Source organism: Fusarium sambucinum, chromosome I (genome assembly GCF_050947815.1).
Source record: "Fusarium sambucinum isolate potato_lamoka chromosome I, whole genome shotgun sequence".
Classification (NCBI taxonomy): domain Eukaryota; kingdom Fungi; phylum Ascomycota; class Sordariomycetes; order Hypocreales; family Nectriaceae; genus Fusarium; species Fusarium sambucinum.
Genome location: NC_139294.1, coordinates 11885421 through 11905744, shown reverse-complemented (window position 1 = coordinate 11905744; position 20324 = coordinate 11885421). Strand labels below are relative to the sequence as shown.

The following is a 20324-nucleotide window of genomic DNA, read 5'->3' as shown; positions in this document are numbered from 1 at the left end:
TTTTTTCATGCTTTACTTAAACGTCAAAACCATGCCTTCCCCTCTTGCCTCCGAGATTATGTCACCATATCACAGATTTAGGGTTAACCCAAATGATGAATTCATAGGCGAAGAAGAGTTCGACCGAGTATTTATGACAATGACTGACGGAGATGGCAATACTCTCTATGAAAGCGAAGGTTTCCCGCTTCTACGCGAAATTGTTCCGCAAAACGATCTCGAAACACTCAAGCAATATTTTACTCATGCACCTTGGGCCGTCCCAAAGCTTCCGAATGATGGGGATGAGGTTATTGAAGGAAAAGATCTCTTCCTCATAGCTGTTGAAAGTGGAAGCCTCGATATACTGCAATGGCTCCTTATCAACGCGACGAGAGATACCGATCCTACCCAACCAATACGATTCAAAACATGCGGATACCAGCTGCTGAATGAAGCTGCCAGGTACGGTCACATCGATGTTGTGCAATTTTTACTCAATCATCAGCCATTATATGCTAGTATCCACGATCGAGATACCATGGGTTACACTGCTATATTATCAGCTGCAGATCTCTATTCAGACACATATTGTTACACAGCCGAATGGAATAAAGTTTGCCCAGAGACCAACGAGGCAATAATTAATATATTGCTGGATCGGGGTGCCTACGCTTCTAATACTGTCCTCCACATCAATAATCTTGAGAAGACTCTGGATACTGTTCTGACTTTGGTCGCAAAATGGGCAGGCCCTGAGTTGATCAAGAGACTTGTTGATTGCGGTGCTGATGTTCATGCTACCGTAACAAAATGGACAATGGAGATCGATCTGAGGACCAGTTTTCCTACCGTTTCTGATGTTGACGCGCTAGCCATTGCGTGTTATCATGCAAACTTCAAAGCCGTCAAGACTCTGATGGACTGCCGAGGTGTCGGGGTTGATGTCACGAGTATGGCGTGCTTTCAAGACAGTTTAGGAGGACTTCCTCTTCACTGGGTGACTCGAAATAATTTGCCAGATGAGTTTGATTACATCCTAGAATCACTGCTAGATGAAAGGGTGCGGAATATCACTAGCATTATTGGACTCCTTCTCGACTTGGATCCTACTACAGTCAACACGCAAGACCAGGATGGATCTACACCTTTACATTACGCCACGGAAACCTTTGGTCGAAACAGCCAGTTATACACTCCCATCTTTGAACTCTTATGTAAGAGAGGCGGGGATGCCAGTATACGCAAGAACAAAGGCGAAACGCCTCTGCATACCTTGTTCGGAAGGTTTATGGCCAAGGTGCCTGTCGACCCAGCTGCTGTATCTATTTTGCTCGCTCATGGAGCAAATGTCAAAGACACTGTTGATGGGAACACACCTTTGCATATCGCAGCCGGAAACCTACATTTTGTCGATGCCGTATCAGCTTTGCTCGATCACGGCGCGGACCCTGCGGTGAAGAATTCGCTACAAGAGACAGCTCTTCACAAGGCTGCTGTTGGTAGAGCCTGGGTAAGCGGGGTTGGTTGCACAGCTGAGAAAAAAAGGAGATTGCAAGAGGATATGCTGGCGAGACTAGTGAAAGCTGGAGGAGTTGAGTTACTGGACTTACAAGATGCACACGGTCAAGCTCCCCGGCAAATATGCCAAAGGCAAAGAGAGCAGTGGAGAATTGCTGAGTTACCTCGTGATCTTCCTGGGCAAATGCGTTTTACTGATGGGCGTGTGTACCCGGGAATTGGAAGGGGGCGTGGTCGTGGAAGTGGACGTGGAGGACGTGGAGGACGAGGGAGGACTTGATGAGTGGGTCTGTTATTATCTGCGACGCGTCTGTTATGGAATTTTGCTGAATATGGATAACAGACACTAACATTGTCGGAGCGATACATGGGGATTTCACGTTAGTGTCTGTTATTGATGCTTAGCATAACTTCATAAGGCTAGTCAGGACAAGATCCTTGAATTCACGCTTATTATTGGTGGCATAAAATGGGTTAGTGACAAGGACCCCTGCCGAGTTATATAGGGCAACGTGTTAATGCTCAGCCTCACTAGGTTATCTTCTGTGGCTGTAGGGTATTTAATGTAGATCAACATTCTGATAGCTTCGGGGATGTCGCAAGAATTCATCCGCGAACCAACTGATTTTGTTGTATTCAGGATGTTCTATATACAAAAGAATGGAGTATCGCTAGCTTTGAGAGTAATGGTCGACAGGTATATGATGAATATTATAATTCTCACCGATTTGATTGTTCAGCACGAATAGAAACAAAATTAAAGCTAACGGTGACAAAATAACCAAAGAACAAGAAGAAGTTCCTTTGAGAAGCATTTCCCTTAACCTATCTGTCTCATATCCCTTAATTCACTCATTTGTGTCTACCTGGGCGTCTTCCGGTGGTTTGATTCTTTGTCCTGAAATGTTGTTCAACACTACCCTGTTGGGCAGCCATTGCACGTGACTCAGAGCTCCGCTATCTAATCTCGTCTAATCTTATCTGATCATGAAGATTGATCAAGGGTAATCAGAGAGATATCGTAGAACATTGCTTATAAGATTGATCTGCCAGTCTAATTAATGACTACTATTGCGAGCTAAGCCATTGACACATGCTGATTCCACATATCCTCGGTTATTATGGCTTCCTTGTCTTCCGCTGGCAGAGGCAAACCCATCTCAGCGGAACGTGCACGCGATGAGAAAAACCTGACATGAGGCTCCGCTATTCCGGTGTCATATGCCAGAAATGTTCAAGACTCGGATCCACATGAAGCCATAATATCGGGACAGGAACTGTGGATCTTTAAGGGTTACCGAGGCTCTTGTTAAATTACTTTGCCGTGTATGAGATACTTGACGTCTAATTTCTGTCTGTATTTAAACTGGATTTTACATCTTGATGCCCGTGGGGACCGCGTCGCGAAGCATAGTACCCTCCCTTAATCTACCATTACGAGCGCTGTGATTACTCATTCTTTTCATTCGTTTTACAGCCTTGTTAAAGTTCTCTAAAAAATTATTGGCAAAGATGGGTATCGTCGATCAACCACAGTCAAAGGGCCAAGGGTCAAACCCGGGTGACTTCGCTGCCGTTCAGAAATCAATTACTGAACTGCTTAACCAACCTGAATACGACGATGGAAGTGCTGGCCCCGTTCTCGTGCGTCTAGCTTGGTAAGTCTGCACAGCATTCAAGATATGTGATTCGAATACTAATCTGTTCCTAGGCACTCATCCGGCACATACGACAAAGTCACTGACACAGGCGGTTCCAACGGTGCTGGCATGCGCTACGAAGCTGAAGGTGGAGATCCCGCCAATGCCGGCCTGCAGAATGCTCGTGTTTTTCTTGAGCCTGTCAAACGTCTTCACCCGTGGATAACATACTCTGACCTCTGGACACTCGCTGGCGTGACGGCGATCCATGCCATGGGTGGTCCTGAAATTGACTGGCTGCCGGGACGAACCGACTTTGTCGACGACAGTAAGCTTCCGCCTCGTGGCCGTCTCCCAGATGCAGCACAAGGAGCAGAACATATTCGCCACATTTTCTACCGAATGGGATTCAACGATCGTGAGATTGTGGCTCTTAACGGTGCGCATAATCTTGGCCGTTGTCATACTGCAAATTCTGGCTTTGAAGGCAAATGGGTCAACAATCCTACCCGGTTCTCCAACCAGTACTTCCGTCTGCTACTATCAGAAACCTGGACCGAAAAGACAGTCCCCGAGTCTGGAGTACTCCAGTTCTCCTCAGTTGATGAAGATACAGAGGAAGAGTTGATGATGCTTCCCACTGACATGGCACTCACGACGGACCCTGAGTTCTCCAAGTACGTCCACATCTACGCAAAGGACAAGGATGTATTTTTCGAAGACTTTAAGAAAGCTTTTGCGAAGTTGCTAGAACTCGGAATAGCTAGGGATGCGGAAGGTAGTGTTGTTAACACTGATAATCAGAAGGGAGGTTATAGGAGTGCACCAAAGAAGAGTGATTCGGTACCTGCTGCCTCAGGTCAATCAGGAGTAGCCAAGACAGGTGGATGTCCCGTGATGCACCACAGGGCAAAGTTGTGATTATCAGATTAGAAACACAACTGTCCCACCTGTGTAGTTTAGAACTTTAGAAACGTGTTTATTAGATTATAGAGGTTAGACGTACTAAAACAGATTAATACAGAATGTGAAGATTGACCTATGGTACTTCCCTTCTTGCCTACCGTCCTGAGTAGTTGCTGCTTTAACCTAAGCATAACCTAGGCGCCTCCTGAGTCCCGGCTAAGCTAATGAATGAGCGAAGACTAGATAGGGCTAACGTTTTAGATAGGTCAGGCCTATAATACTAAAGTAACTATAGGCGCTATAGTATTTACTGTAGCTTTATTTTATTTACCTTATTAACTCAGGTATTTACAGGATTTGCCAAGAAGTCATGAGGCCATGTCAATAATACCCACAGCTCCAGTTCTCAGCTACAGTACTTGCTAATATATAAAAAGAGGAGTGGCGAACTAGGTCAGAGCCAGACGATCTTGTCGCTCAAGGGATAGCTTTACAGAGTCTACTGAAAGAGATTGAGATAGCGCCGCTGTTTCTTTGTCTTGCTCAACTGCAGTCTTCCATGCTCCCCGTCCTGGATAATCTTGGATAAAGTGAGAGGCTTGCAACTTGTCTTTGGTCTCTTCTTCTCATCCAGGTAGAATATTTGGTGGCCGCTATCCTAATCAACAGCTATACACATGACTAGACGATCGCTGCCTTGTGCAAGGCTTCCAGGATAGACCTGAACCCGGCAAAATTCAGCAACGTTTTGTGATATTTGTAGTCGCTTGTCTGACAATGACGCAGTGACAGAGTCACGGCGCCAACGTTGACGAAGCCCATTCATCACTGTAACTAAAGGCGAAGACGGATCTGAACAGACAGCATCACTCTCGTCCCCTGGAAGAACTAATCTCGAGTGAGCCTCAAACCAGGTGTAGTGTCCCTTGCTAAAGTTTGACTCTATAGCAACATGATGGCCGGTGATGGCAACTTCATTTGGATTGATACAAACTAGCTCCTGTTCTTGCACTGGAACAAGGCCGATTCGAGCTGTATGTCCATGCCCTTGCTCTTGACTATTCACTGGATAGCCTTTATGCAAGTGGCAATAAAGTGTTATTATAGCTAAGCTTGAAATATAAAGCCTGGTATAGCTACTTCTTGATTGAGATGCTGGTTGGAAGTTTGAAAGCCTTCAGACCAAGCTTTCGATAGCAGAAACATCGAATTCAATCTTTTCGACAAGCTTCTTGAGGTCCTTAAAGATCTTTAAATTTCGAACCTTGCGTTCACTTGACCGACCCTGTCGCCAGTTAATCAGGGCTTCAAGTCGCAACTAGATTCAATTCCTATCTTATTGCAAGCAGGAACTTGCAGGAATAAATTAATAGCATCCTATAGTTTGCCATATATATTAGCTAGCCTTTACTTCAGATCCTCCATGCTATTTTAACCTATTAATACTTCGCTTTAGCGATTCCTTTTTATAGTTAAATACTATCGCCCCATAAGCGATATGTGAATCTTTATTCTCATTTTTTAATCGCTGGCATTATAACAAAGCTGCTTCACACAAGTAGCTCTCACATAAGGAGTTTGGTTTAGCAGTATTTCATATCTTTCTATTAACTTACTGTTAACGTTATTAATATACTTAAAATTAGCTTCTGAAATGCTCGGTGGCAGTTCCAGTATAGCCTCAGATTCAATATCTTTATCCTCTTTAAAAGCCGGAATTAGTCCGAAGTAGAAATCACCTTCAATAGTAGATGACGTTGAGGCTCTTGCTTGAAGGGGAGTATGTTTGCCTGATTTCCAGAAGTATGGTGAGAGATTGCTTGAGAATCTATTTGGAGCTATTTCAACAAATCTGGCATTGAACACAATATGTCAAAGTTGGGGGAAAATATTAGAGATACAAATGATAGTTTCATCAGATGGCTAGTGATGCAAGCAGACGCAAAGATATGTCTAGGACTCGACAGCCCCGAAGCTTGAGGCTCAGTCTGCTGGACGGAACTAAATGCAGAAAGGCTAAGCCCCAACCAATATTCTCAATGGTATGTATAGGTGAGTTCGCGAAACAATATTATCATGCATGTCATCGAATAGTAGATAGCCTGTGATGTGACGGAACTGCATTAGGTTGTCAAGGCATAATCGGCTAGACCGCTCCGATTGGCACTTCTAAATGTTCCCCACTGGGGGGCGACATCAAATACGCGTATTTACCTTGTTACTATGCTTAACACCCCTGTTGATTTTCTAGTCTCACAAGGAGATCACCCCACATGACATGGGTATGTGTCTGCGTAAACGGAGGCTTGGTGGGTCATTGATCTATCCTGCTTTAGCAAAGATAGACAAGGTTATTTCAAAAAGGCCGGGGTGGGCCATCCGAATTTTCGACAAACCATGAATTTGCCTGTAAGTGCCGACATGCTATTCGCATATTCTACGCTAGCCGAAGTCGGTGGAGTGACTGATGGTGGGATATCAGTTGCTGATGAGATTAGTTTTCTCTATCTCTGCTTTGTTTCTGATCAGTGCATCGAGGTAGATACTTTGATTAAATCAGCAACGTCAAGGGATGTCTTGACCTAACTGCCTTTCCCAATAGCAGAAGCGCCTCAAAGGATCCGCGACACCTTTAGAACTTCCGATTTCATCCACATCGATGACAAGTGGATGGCAGAAATTGCCTCTCTTTCTAACAAGTCATCATCAAATAAATCCTTCTATAACATTATTATGAGTTGCTGTGAAAAGAGCAATAGCCCTTATCGTCTAAAAAAGCTTCTTGCTATGGAAGTAACTGATGCTATAGCCACACCATATACCACGAGGTACTATTATATATACCAGTTTAACTTCGTGTGTACTATTGGCTTTTTCAGCTATTCTTTTCCATGCTGTCATGGTTTTGGTACATCTGATCATAATAATAGTTTCATCGAAACCCTGGACTGGGACGGACTGGGACAGCTTTGGGGACTTGTTAATCCTCGGCCTTCGCTCAAAGCCACTTGATGAGCTTGATAGTATTGATGGGAAAGGATCTAAATCTCGGACATGGACAACACCAGTACCATTGAGGTCAAAGAGAGACGATGGCCAGCGAATAATTGTTTTAAGGGATGAACAAACTCAATAAACGCCGCGTAGACTACCCATTTGAAGGCATGGAAGATGGTTTTATAGTACCACTATAATTAATAATATATTTAACCCACGTTGTCTCAGTAGTGTCCGAAATCCATTGAGGTCGTCCACAAAGTCTCTCATTCTAACTTGCTACTATATACTGACAAGACTAATTAGAATGCTATTCCCCACTACTGAGTAGGGTTCGATGTTGTAGTCGGTGCATACTTGTAACACTGTAATTTGTTTTATGACATCACACCATCGGCTTTATCTCTAAACACTCATATAGTGCTGAGCTTGGTGTTGTCAGAAATGAGGCAGTGCAAATGCTGTCAGATTTGCCACGACGCAGCATAATTAGGTGGCAGAGCTCGGGAAGCCTCTTTCCGAGAAACTGAACGTAAGCAAAGTAATATTGTATTTGGCCGACTCCGATATTTACGCTCATAAAGCAGAATGTATAATTTATATAACATCATAAGAGTATACGCCGACTGGAAAATTAAAAATCATCACACCTACTTTCACAACTCAATCCTTTCACTTAATTAAAGCTACCCCAGCAAATAACAGAAAGGTTAGCTTACGCTCCAGGACACGCCAATATATAGTTAGGGAAGTCCAGTCGAGATAAAGTAAATTGACGTACAATTTAGTCATTAGTGCTTCCTACCATTATTTCTTCAGTACCTCGACGTCTAACCAAACATTTCCAATATGCGAGCTGCTCTTTCACCATGTTACTTACTATTGTTGGCAATCAAAACAGTCTCTGCAATTCCACCGGCTATAAATCTTCCAGTTGTCGACCTTGGCTATGTAAGTGTGCAATCGTTTCCCTCGCCTTCACAACTCATGTCTGTAGGAACTTCATCGTGCACTCACTTACGACAACAACACCGACACGTACAAGTTCTCCAATATCCGCTATGGGCAAGCTCCCACTGGAGATTTACGATTCAGAGCCCCTGTTGCTCCGTTGATGAATCGCGATGATATCCAGACCGGAGAAGAGATAAGAATCTGTCCCCAGGGACTTCCCAAATGGCAGGCGAGTGCATCAAAAGCAATTGGTCTCTACTCAAGTGGCAAAGACTTCAGCCTCGACTCATGGATTGCCGACATCAAGGACTACGTACCCTCAGTGGGAAAACCACTTCCCCCAACTACGGAAGACTGTCTGTTCCTTGATGTGCATGTTCCTCGTAAGGTTTTCATGGCTGCGCAACAGGGCAAAAGCTACGATGCGGCTGTACTTGTCTGGGTAGGTTATAGAAGCGTACTTAATCCATGAAGCACAGCTAATTGCGATCAGGTACACGGAGGCGGCTACATTTTGGGCTCCAAGAACGGCTGGCCAACCCCAGGCTTTCAGCCCAGCGGCCTTCTGCAGCATGCAAAAGATTTCGACAAAAATGGCATCATCTTTGTTGCGCTCAATTACCGGCTTGGGGCTCTCGGCTTTCTCCCTGGCTCCGACGTCGACAAAGATGGAGATCTAAACGCTGGACTCCTCGATCAGCGTCTGGCCCTCAACTGGGTTCAAGAAAATATCCATTTGTTTGGCGGCTCGCACGACAGAGTGACTCTCATGGGTCAATCAGCGGGCGGAGGTTCTGCTTTGCTCCATATGCTCGGTGAGAAAGAGGGCTACAAAGCACCTTTTGCACAAGTCATTGCTCAATCACCTGCTTTTATACCCACTCTTCAAGCGCCGGAAACAGCTTACTCTGGCTTTTTACAAGTATTGAATGTTACAAACCTTGCAGAAGCTCGGGAAGCCAGCTCTGAAGCTATCATCTTGGCAAACACTAAGCAGATTGGGAACGCCCCTGCAACTTCGTACATCCACGGTCCAGTCTTAGACAACAATCTGATTCCGGATTATCCTTACGCCATGTTTGACAGAGGAAAGTTTGACAAGTCAGTCAAGGTCATGACATCTTATACTTCCTTTGAAGGAGCGCTGTTCTTTGATGTGGAGAACATGGAAGATAATGATTTTGTTCCCTGGATCCAAAAGTCAATACCAGGGCTCACCATGTCAGAACATGTATATCTAGCGAATGAGCTATACCCACCTATATTTGATGGTAGCTTGGGATACACTAATCAAGGCTCTCGACAGATGGCCTTGTGGGGGGAGGCAGTCATCGACTGCAACTTCGTGGGCATCAGCAAGGTTATGAATGGTCAAGGATACGCTTGTAAGGTCTACAAAATTGGTCAACAGATCCAAAACTAACGTATCGGTAGATCGATTCAATGTCACCCCCGGTCTACATACCCAAGACCTCAAGTATACCTTCAACGATCCTCAAAGTCCCGCATTTGAACCTGTCGCGCAAGATGTCCTGCAAACTGTTCTCACGAGCTTTACTGTGGGCGGTGTACCCAAACTTCGAAGTACAGATAAAATGAAATTTCCTACATGGGGAAGTGAAGGAAATATTATTAGTATAAATGGACAAGGCGTTAAGAAGGCATTGAATTTTGTTAACGAAACACGCTGTGATTGGTGGCATGATTTCCACTCGAGAAAGGACGCGTGGACTTCCGCTTGGAAGCTATAGCGGATTGTCTTATAATATCACTATAATTGATAGCATCTCTAACTCAAATTGTTTCAGCAGTCTCTAGAAGTTATTGAAGTTATCCATAAATTCTCTTATTCAGAATTGCCACTATATGAAGATCTATCCTCTCAAATACTTGCTACTATGTACTGACAAGACTAATTGGAATGCTATCCCCACTACTGACCAGGGTTAGATGGGGCAGTCTTCTTCAAAGTGAGAGGCTTCACTTCATCTGACTTTGCAGAGGTTGAAGCATTCCAGCCCACAGTATAGACGCCCTCAATATCGGTGTCCTGCCTATACCAAAGAGAGAGCATTTCTCCATTTTCCTCAGCCATGAAGAATGATCCGTAGAACATGAAGTCTGAGATGTAGTTGCTAGCGTTGGCTGTGCTGTTGACCATTTTGACAGTCTTGGATGCAGACGATGGACCAGGGATGACGAGCGGCTTGTTGGACCAGGTAGGATGTTTCTCGCCCGGAAGATCCGTGGTGTTGGGTGAAGCCTTCAACTCATTGTTGGAAAAGGTGACTAGACTTTATTAGCCATTTTTATTAAACGAGTAGATGAATCGACCTACATTGAATTGGTGCGGCTTGAACATCATCGAAGCGGCTGAAGTTGCCTACGTATATCTCATCTATAAGAGATCAGTAACCAGTAAATGCATCATCACACATGATGAGTCGTACCGCCTGCAGAGAATAGCGAAAGGCCACCAACGTCAGGACCATAAGCATACAGAGAAAATGGACCCGAATTGTCAGCTGCAGCTACATAGGTAGCGAAAGCTGGTAGTGCAGTTTTGACAAAATCTGAAGCACGCATGACTGCTGAGTTTACCGGGAAGAATAGATGTACGACGATAAGTGGTATGTCTGCTTGTGGGTAAATTCAACGGCAGGAACTGATAAGTGATATAGTAGAAAAATGCTAAAATGGAACCCCTGCCACCAAGTCTGCCTTACGTGCCGAATATCCGTTTGTTCAACGGGTCGGGTCAAGATTAATGGCTTACGCAGTTCATTCGCCTCGGTTTCACGGGTTCTCCCACAATAACTACGATTAATTGCACAGATAAGAACGTGATGTGGGCAGCTAGCGGTAAGGCGTTGTGATCGACGTTCTAGTGACCTATTTTAAGTTTAGTTCCAGGAACGGGCCGGTTTTTCTCTCCGGGTGGTCCATGTTTCAAGCTTACGTTAACTGCCGTTAGTGTGAATGGCCTCGTCGGCAAATCCGTATGCGTAACTGTCACTATAGCAGGGCGTTTATAGGTATCGTATCTAGAAACTCATGATACTTAAGGACAGTAGAGGAAGTTGTTAGTAGTGATATCAACTTCCAATCATCCTCCATTATTCATCTCTCACACTGTCTTACTTCCTGCTTGCGTTTCTTGACAAGTCATTTCTTTGTTAGTCATGCGGTTCCATCATCTGCTGTTAGCCGGTTACTTCGGGCTTGGGCAGGCCATTGGACATAGTCATTCTTTTCTTCATCGTCGTGATGCCTGCGATGGAAATACTGCTTCCACTAGGTCAACATGGTGTAACTATTCCATCGACACTGATTATTCCACCGAGGCGGTTGATACTGGTGTGACCAAAGAGTATTGGCTAGAGCTGACAGACGTTACTGTTGCTCCGGATGGCTATTCACGCTCAGCTATGGCCGTCAATGGTACTATTCCGGGCCCTACTCTGTTTGCCGATTGGGGTGATACTGTCGTGGTCCATGTGACCAATTCTTTGACCACATCCCTCAACGGTACCAGTATGCATTGGCACGGTATCCGTCAGAACTACACCAACCAATACGATGGTGTTTCATCTATCACCGAGTGTCCCCTTGCAGTTGGGGAGACCATCACCTACACCTGGAAAGCTACCCAGTATGGTTCAACATGGTACCATTCGCATTGGGCACTCCAGGCCTGGCAGGGTGTCTTTGGTGGTATCATCATCAATGGTCCCGCCACTGCAGATTATGATGAAGATCTCGGCATGGTCTTCCTCAACGATTGGGACCACCAGACTGTGGACGAGCTTTACTCTTCAGCCGAGACAAATGGACCCCCCACATTGGATAATGGACTTATCAACGGCACTAATGTATACGGTGACGATGACAGCTCGTCCCAGACTGGCTCCCGCTTCAACGTATCCTTCGAGTCTGGTACATCATACCGTATGCGATTAGTGAATGCTGCAGTTGACACGCATTGGAAGTTCTCTATCGACAACCACACTTTGACAGTCATTGCATCAGATTTGGTACCTATCGAACCATATGAGACCACAGTGCTGGACATCGCCATGGGTTAGTACAGTCTACTACTGTGAAGCTCACACACTAACGACAATCAGGTCAACGATACGATATCATAGTAACCGCCGACCAATCCGACGTTGCCGACAATTTCTGGCTGCGTGCCATTCCCCAATCAGCCTGCTCCGACAACGACTCTACGGATAACATCAAGGGTGTCGTGTATTACGGAGACAGCCTTGGAACACCTTCTACAACTGCATACGACTACACAGATGGCTGCGACGACGAGACAGACAATCTGGTCCCCTACATCTCCAAGACCGTTGAAGATGCCAATTGGAGTGACTTTGAGACAGCTACAGTTGGAAAGAATACCGCTGGTCTATTCAAGTGGAAGCTCAACAGTACCAGCTTTTTGATGGATTGGGCAAACCCCACTCTAGCTCAGGTTCTTAACGGCACTACTGATTTCGAGACAGAAAATGCAGTCATTGAGTTGAGCGAGGCGAGTCAGTGGGTCTACTTTGTTATCGAAACTACTCTGGCAGTTCCGCATCCCATCCATCTCCACGGCCACGACTTTTTCATTCTGGCACAAGGAACAGGTACCTACTCTTCGTCCGTCACTTTGAACACGAGCAACCCACCTCGCCGTGACACTGCTATGCTTCCAGGAAACGGTTATCTCGTCATGGCTTGGGAGACGGACAACCCTGGTGTGTGGCTATGCCATTGCCATATTGGTAAGTTTGATGACCCATAAAGTAAATATCCATTTGCTAACGATTCTCTAGGTTGGCATACTTCTGAGGGTTTTGCTTTACAGTTTATTGAGCGTGCAAGCGAAATCCCTGATATCACGACATCTAGCTACGTTTCTGATGTTTGCGATAGTTGGACTAATTTCCAAAGCGAGAACTCAATTGAGCAGGAGGATTCTGGCGTCTAAGTAGGGTAGTTTATGTATCTAACAACTTTTGTAACTATACATCTAATTACATGCTATAAATGCGTAATTACTTGTAACTGTGATTATTAATGTATAGAAGCTATTCTGAACTTGGATATCATTGATATAACAGGATTCGAACATAAGACCTTGGCGAACGTCAGGTAAGACCCCTGCATAGGTACACTCCAAGTTCCACTCACGTGGGCGGAAGCTTGGCATAAACTTCGGTAGAAACGGAACTTCGGAGTTTCAACTTTCTACTCCATGTTCCGGCCTCGTTCGGAGACACTTTTCTCAACATTTCCTACTACAGGGAGGTGAGCGCTTTTATTGCATGATGAATAACGTCACTCGTGAACGAGACCCACGAAGTCGCCAGGCATGTGAGCCCTGTCGGTAAGTAATCAATTGTTGACTCTCATTATTCCGGTCCCGAATACGAACTTATTGTGTAGTGCAAGCAAAACCAAATGCTCAGCGGAGAGGCCCTCCTGCTCATGTTGTACACGTATTGGACGAACGTGCAGGTATCGTGACAGAGTGGTACGACGCAATAATGCAAATAACAAGAAGTAAATGGACGTTCTACTTTGGTATCTTCAGCTGACAATTTGAGATCAGAGCTGACAAGCCATCCACTTTACGAGACAAATTTCATCATTTGGAATCGCAGGTCCAGAACATCTATGGGCTATTACAGTGCGTCATCTTCTTACATTACAATTCATTCAACGTCTAGTTGCTGTTACTGACCAAGGGAGAAATGCCACCAACGATAATTCCGAATCACCTTCTCATGCCACCGGGTCCGAACAAGAGTCGGTAGTAGAGTTAGCAGAAGCACAACAAGATGATCTTGATGCGGTTGAAGCTATTAGTCCAGATCAACATCTTTCGATATCGTCGACATTTGCCCTTGTCAAGTAGGTACTGTTTTCATAATGTCCACATCGAGATCACTGATGCTTTATTCAAGTCTAGATGTATCAGTCGAAGCACTCACCGATGCTGTTGACATCTACGTGACGATGATTCACATGCAACCTATTTCCCTATTTCGGCCAGATGAACTATTGAACTATCTCAAGTCGTCAAGTCGACATCTTCGTTATAGCTTTCTGGCACTTGGTCTCTTGCTCAAGGCACAAATCACCCATCTTCCAGCACGATGGGATTTGATCGATAACTATGCACGCTGTGCTAAAACTGAGGTCCAAGACCTTGCTTCACAGGGGATCGCAAAACTCCAAGTTATTCAATCGTTATGTCTTCTAACGTTGAGGGACATCCTCGGTAATCATTGACCTCAAAGTGTGTTTGAGCGAGTCGTCTGACAATTAATATTTAGTATGCAAGCCGCATCAGGCGCAAATGACGATTGGTACAGCATCGCGACTCGAATCCTGTCGTTCTGCGGCGAACAACGCGTTTCCCGAAGCTGTCGACCCTGACCTAAGCCTTCGATGTTCCTGGAGCGTATACATTCTCGAAAGAGTTTTTAGTCCCCATCTCTGTATATCCGACGAAGAAATACCTGGTCCGAACTTTCCAATAAGTCCAAGCATACCATTGCCATCATCGTCAAGTGGGAGGGAAGATTATCCATCAGATCTTTACAACCCTTACAACTCCAGCATTGACCACGGCATTACAGCTTACTATATAAGGATGGCTTCAAATTGGGGACATATCTCTCGTTGGTTGAACCATATTCGACTGGCAAAGCCAGAATCCCCGTCGTCGCCAGAATCAAAGTATGCACAGCTTATCGCAAGGGTGTACGAGTGCGATTCTCAGCTTCCAACGGCACACTTGCTACGGAACGTTGCCTTCTCGAAAAGATCTCCTTCTGAAATCTTGCAACAGCGAGAGTATTGGATCCCGTGGGTACTAATGCAAGTTCAGTGTCATGCATACTTGTCGATCCTGAACCACCCTTTTATACACTTGGTCGCTGTACGCAATTGCTCCAAAGGGCTTCAATCTGGAATGTTTTTACAGCACACCCTGGATGCAGCTAGATTTCACTCGGGTTGGGTATTTCACCTCTTACGTCTCTGCGATGATCATCAACTAGAGTTGCATGATCCTTTTATCGGGCAACTCGTTGGTGCAGTTGCGACTATTCCCTGGCTTCTACAGTTTGTAGAGGATAAGAAAGTCTCGCAGAAAGCCGCTAACGATGTCGCTTGGTGCATCACGTACTTGTCTCGTGTATCGCAAACATGGCCTCATCTATATCAGAAGGTTTGTACTTGAACTGTAGCTACTGGCTAGGTTTGTCAATGATTTAATGACTTGGCTAATGATGGATGTAGCTTGAGATTATACAGAGTCTGCAGCTTATCGCTGAGCACCATGACCAGAATCGACACGACAATGGACGGGGAGTGACCTTCCCACCAGGGCTTATATGGGAGTTACTTGATCCCGACATGTGTTACAAAAGTCCTCAAAGAGTAGGTCCACAGCATGCACCCCAGACAAGAATCCAGATTACGACCAATATGACACATCCGTTGGCGGAACCGTCAAAATATCCGGCAATTGATAGTGAAGTTTCGGACTTGGGTGGTACTTTCGATGCAAATGGTGGAGGTCTTGAGCAGGTCTACATAGATGACTTGGTGAGCCACTTCATGCTCTATAATGGGCAAACTCCGTGATAAGAAGGACATATCTATCTACAAACAAGTATTTCTCACGACCGCGCATTAGAAGACTTGTGAATTTACACCAATATCAAGTTTAGTCTAAGCTCGTACAATTGGGCTACAATGTCATTCAATGAAAAATGATTTATGTAGAAAGATCTGTCACACAAGTGTCTCAGAAGTCAGGCATATTGTCTCCATTTTCAACGTCGTACAGGCCTCTTTGTTACTATCCGACGTCTTGCATATCACATGTATTCCTTTCATTTATCTGAATATCTCTCGACAACGGTTTTCGACTGTTGTTCTAATCTAATAAAGAAGACTCAAATGGAAACTATGAAAGTACTTTGATGCCTGTTTCGGTAATGAGTACCTGTTGCTCAAGCTTGACACCCTCTGCTCCTCCCTCCTCTCCGATATAACTCTCTACACAAATAACCATGCCCGTCTCAATAACGCCGTCGTATCCCGCATTAGGGAAGTCACCATGGTGATAGAGGTATGGATACTCGCCCGTCAACCCACATCCATGGGCAGAGAGATAGTAGCGGTTCTTGTAATATTTATCAGGTATATCCCAAGCTTGATTAGCGTACTCGCGGAATGTCAAGCCAGGTTTGAGGATTCCCATATTATGTGTAACCTACACATACTGTTAGAGACATTTTTGTATGAGGAGAAGAAACAACTTACCTGTTCATGAGCAACTCGGTAAAGTTCCTTTTGCGTCTCGCTGGGAGGGTCTGGCCCTGCATGGAATGTCCGTGAGAAATCAGAATAATACCCGTGACAACCAACCACGTCAGTATCAAGGGCGATAAGATCATTAGGTCGTATCCTGTAGGCTGCTGTTTCTTGGAACCAAGGATTGGTGCGAGAACCAGCACTCAACAAACGCGTCTCACAATAATCTCCATTTTGCTCAATGACAGACTTGTGCAGTACTGACCAGAGCTCGTTTTCGGTCAGACCTGGACGAATCGCCTCTCGTAGCTTACCTACAGCAACCTCGGTTGCTCGTAGAGATGCTACTATGCACTTGATTTCCTCTGTAGACTTGATGGCGCGTGCCATTTCTACAGGTCTTTGTGCATCCACGATCTTGAAACCAGAGTCGCGGAGCTGAATGGCAGAATTCGCATTCAGACGCTCCAAGCCTATGACAATTTGAGTCGTGGGCTTGTCAATGATCTGGCTAATAAGCTCGGCCATCTCCATCGCCCACGCCTTCTCTCGTTCTTCTATGTTGGGACCAGCAGCGACAAAGCTAGCGGTTTTGGCAACGCGTACTTCGTCAACTGTTTCGTAACCGTCGGCTAGATGAGAGCATCCTGTAAATTCGAATAGGATCGATCGTTTGGCCGTAAGGAGGAGGTAACGTGATGGAGCATTGCGCATACTGAAAACCTGTTATTTTAATGTGTGTCAGTATATGGAAAGATTCGGTCTTGAAGAGGTAGTTAGTTACCTGCATGTTCCGGGTACCAGTTGCATAGCGGATATTGACAGGATCTGATAGGATGACAGCATCAACACTATACTTCATCATCTGATCACGAAGTCGTCCTTGGCGATATAGACGAACTTGTTTGAGATCAATTCCCTCGCTCTCAGGGGCACGATCCAAAAGTGCTATACCTGAGAGATCAGTTCTCTCAGCATGCCAATCGAAATTAGCCATAATGAATATAAATTTGAAGGGAGTTTGGAGGCAAATTGCGGAAGGCTTGAAGGGGAAAAACAAATCATGCAATCCAGTGCTAAGACGAGATTCTCGTGGTACGAGCAACTGAAGACATTATATAAACACCATAATTGGACTCGTGAGGGCTATCAACACACGTCTTATCAAGGTCGGAGTTGTCAGGCTTACATATATCTCGATTATCAGTCGCTATCTGTAGTTTCATACGTCATCTTACTGTAGAAACATGTTAAATAATTCTTCGGCGTTTCCCTCACGATTATTTCATTCCGATCCCGCTCACGTGACGGATCGGAACTTAAATCGGAGTCATAATTCACGATATACTTGATGCATCTTACAGCTAGCCGGCATTATGATTGGTTCGTTCCTGGCCCAAACTACTTAGTGGCAGAACGACTTGGCCCCTGTAAACTGTTGAACCAGTCAAGGAGGTAGCATTTCCAACTTCTAATCCTGGCCATGTGCCTTGACCCGCAGGAATCCCTCGCCTCTTTTTTCTGTGTCATCAGGGTAAAGAACGTTGATCTGTCCTGTTTTGCATTTAGTAGTATATGCCTCGCCCTGTATTTGTGATTCTCGCTGGTCCAAATTAACTCCGTCCCTCGGATCAAGGGGTTGCTAGGATCAGCTCTACCCGGAGAGATGGACAACGGTGACGTTCCCTTGAGCACCTTCATACACCAATGTCAGGACAGATCTGAACATCCATGTTAAAATCAATAGTCCGCTTAGGCTTAGTAACTATATAATATCTCCATCGACCGGGTTCTTCCTATTCAATTGATCTTTCTCACATCTTTCGAAGCATATCATCTTGACTCAAACCCAAGTCCAAAGTTCATTAATCCACCATTACCCTCCCACCGTTCATGAACAATATGTCACATCAACATGTTGTCAGTCAATACGAACATCAGCCGCAAACATGCCTGGTGGACAGCTCCCAAGAAAAAGATACCAAAGCAGACACCGCCGCCGGCGACAACTCCATCGGCAGTGATATCACAGGAGATGTCTTTGGTGGTGACAACGGTCAAAATTACCGTACAATGAACCGGACAAATGCGTTGATGGCTCTTCTTACCAACCAGTTCGGTATAGGGATCCTCTCAATACCGGGAACTCTGAAGACATTAGGCTTGATTCCTGGCCTTGTAGTCATCATCGGTATGGCTCCCGTCGCTTGGTACGGTCGATATCTCCTGTACGAGTTCGTTTGCCGCTACCCCCAAGTTTCCAGCATTGTCGACATGGTCAGAATTGTCGGTGGAACATACTGGGCTACTGTCGCTGGCTTCTTCTTTGTAGTCCTGGTTATTTCAGCCTGCGCCTCAGTAGCAGTCACCATGTCCATTTCTCTCAACACCATCACAGGGCATGGTACTTGCACTGTGGGTTTTATCGGCATCGCTTGCTTGGCATGTTGGCTTACCTGTATCCCACGTACCGCCAAATTTGTAGCGCATACAGGTATACCTACCTGTTTATCTATCATCGCTGCCATCCTTACTGTCATGATCAGTCTGGGAGTAAACGGCCCAGACTCAGCTCCCCAGGGTTGGACACGTCAGATTGAACTTGTGCGAAGCTCAGTATCTTTCCGAGAAATATTTACTGCCTGTCTACGCATTGTTTTTGCATATGCCGGCCATTTCAGTTTCGTTTCCTTTATGGCGGAGATGAAGGATCCCGTCAAAGACTTCCCCTTCGCTTTAACAGGTTTATTCGCCTGTTCGGCAACTCTTTTTACAATTGTTGGTGTTGTTATTTACTGCCTCGCTGTAGAGTACACAGCATCCCCCGCCCTCGGTTCTGCTTCAATTCTCTATGCAAAAGTCGCCTATGGTCTAGCACTTCCTGCTATTCTGACGGGAGGTCTTGGTGCTGGGCATGTGGGCATCAAGTTTGTCTATATCCACACCATGGGTTGGTTAGGAGCAGCCGACCAAATAACGGCCAACAACTTAAAGTCATGGTCGATCTGGGTTACATGTGTCACAATTTACTGGATTCTGACTTTTGTTATTGCAAGCGCAATCCCCTTATTCGACTCTATCATATCTATCTGCTCTGCGACAACCTTTGCGTGGTTTTCATACGGACTAGGAAATATCTTTTGGTTCCATCTATACCGAGGTCAAATGTTTGATACCTGGAGACGACTGATCCTCTTTGGAATTAATGTCACCCTTTTACTCTTTACACTATTGATCAACAGTGCTGGTCTTTGGGCGTCGATCACCGAACTTCTGGATATTTACAACGACCCAAACGCTTCAGTACAAGGGGCATTTGACTGTGGCGATAATTCCCTCTTCTAGATAATATAATTCTCATGTTATTCCTTAATATTCAAGATAACCCTTAGAGCAGTAGTACATTAATAGAAGCGACATGAATGTTGAACCTGCACTAAACATGCTGTTTTCCACTAATGACCTTACCAAAAAAAGAACAATTGTTGAAGGAGATTCCTACTCAAAACAAATATCTTCTCAAAGCTGGAAATATCGAGATTAAACTCATCCGCCCTCGCAAGTGGCCATGTATTTCGAACTTCTATCATCACGTCTCTTCATCTGAACTTGTTGAGAAAACTGTACTTTGTGGCTTTGAGCGACGAAAGCCGGTAAAATTCTATTTCTAACTAGACTCCTTCCTGTCGTTAAGACCCAATACCTTCTCCACAGCAATTATGTCGCGGTCACCTAGCCCTTTGTCAACGGCCTCTTTATAAAGTAACCCAGTCAGATAAATCAATGGCATCTTGGCATTTATAGACGCTGCAGCTGAGTCTATAAGCTGGGTGATAGTATAACAATCTGTTATTAATGCTTGAGTAGACCAATCTTGGCTAATCATCTTGGCTATCTTAATTTTAGAGTAGGCCAACGCTAGGGGACCTGCATTAAGGACCTAACTAAAAGCCTCAATATCTATATTTTAGGCTCTGGCAAGGGCCATTAACTTAGCAAGAG

General features: G+C 45.0%; 8 protein-coding genes across 8 annotated transcripts; 6 read left to right on the top strand and 2 right to left on the bottom strand.

The window, feature by feature from the left end:
* Positions 1–31: 31 nt before the first annotated feature.
* FSST1_006611 (uncharacterized protein) lies at positions 32–1780 on the top strand (the record flags this gene model as incomplete). The annotated part of the gene is made up of 1 exon (XM_083232995.1): positions 32–1780. The coding sequence occupies one exon, from the start codon at positions 32–34 to the stop codon at positions 1778–1780; it is 1749 nt and encodes a 582-aa protein (XP_083090041.1).
* Positions 1781–3012: 1232 nt separating this feature from the next.
* On the top strand, positions 3013–4061 carry FSST1_006610 (peroxidase; the record flags this gene model as incomplete). The annotated part of the gene is made up of 2 exons (XM_083232994.1): positions 3013–3158; positions 3212–4061. 2 exons carry the CDS (start codon positions 3013–3015, stop codon positions 4059–4061), a joined length of 996 nt encoding a protein of 331 aa, XP_083090040.1.
* A 3831-nt stretch (positions 4062–7892) lies between these two features.
* Positions 7893–9748, top strand: FSST1_006609 (Alpha/Beta hydrolase protein; the record flags this gene model as incomplete). The annotated part of the gene is made up of 4 exons (XM_083232993.1): positions 7893–7994; positions 8041–8439; positions 8491–9382; positions 9432–9748. The coding sequence occupies 4 exons, from the start codon at positions 7893–7895 to the stop codon at positions 9746–9748; spliced, it is 1710 nt and encodes a 569-aa protein (XP_083090039.1).
* A 182-nt stretch (positions 9749–9930) lies between these two features.
* On the bottom strand, positions 9931–10583 carry FSST1_006608 (uncharacterized protein; the record flags this gene model as incomplete). The annotated part of the gene is made up of 3 exons (XM_083232992.1): positions 9931–10286; positions 10336–10395; positions 10448–10583. 3 exons carry the CDS (start codon positions 10581–10583, stop codon positions 9931–9933), a joined length of 552 nt encoding a protein of 183 aa, XP_083090038.1.
* Positions 10584–11179: 596 nt separating this feature from the next.
* Positions 11180–12978, top strand: FSST1_006607 (Cupredoxin; the record flags this gene model as incomplete). The annotated part of the gene is made up of 3 exons (XM_083232991.1): positions 11180–12077; positions 12125–12772; positions 12824–12978. The coding sequence occupies 3 exons, from the start codon at positions 11180–11182 to the stop codon at positions 12976–12978; spliced, it is 1701 nt and encodes a 566-aa protein (XP_083090037.1).
* A 267-nt stretch (positions 12979–13245) lies between these two features.
* On the top strand, positions 13246–15647 carry FSST1_006606 (fungal specific transcription factor domain-containing protein; the record flags this gene model as incomplete). Its single annotated transcript, XM_083232990.1, has 8 exons — positions 13246–13298; positions 13361–13377; positions 13437–13553; positions 13603–13680; positions 13739–13904; positions 13958–14274; positions 14330–15228; positions 15300–15647. The coding sequence occupies 8 exons, from the start codon at positions 13246–13248 to the stop codon at positions 15645–15647; spliced, it is 1995 nt and encodes a 664-aa protein (XP_083090036.1).
* Positions 15648–15942: 295 nt separating this feature from the next.
* On the bottom strand, positions 15943–17319 carry FSST1_006605 (peptidase M24, structural domain-containing protein; the record flags this gene model as incomplete). Its single annotated transcript, XM_083223805.1, has 3 exons — positions 15973–16281; positions 16332–17045; positions 17107–17319. 3 exons carry the CDS (start codon positions 17317–17319, stop codon positions 15973–15975), a joined length of 1236 nt encoding a protein of 411 aa, XP_083090035.1.
* Positions 17320–18224: 905 nt separating this feature from the next.
* On the top strand, positions 18225–19667 carry FSST1_006604 (uncharacterized protein; the record flags this gene model as incomplete). Its single annotated transcript, XM_083232988.1, has 1 exon — positions 18225–19667. One exon carries the CDS (start codon positions 18225–18227, stop codon positions 19665–19667), a length of 1443 nt encoding a protein of 480 aa, XP_083090034.1.
* Positions 19668–20324: the final 657 nt, after the last annotated feature.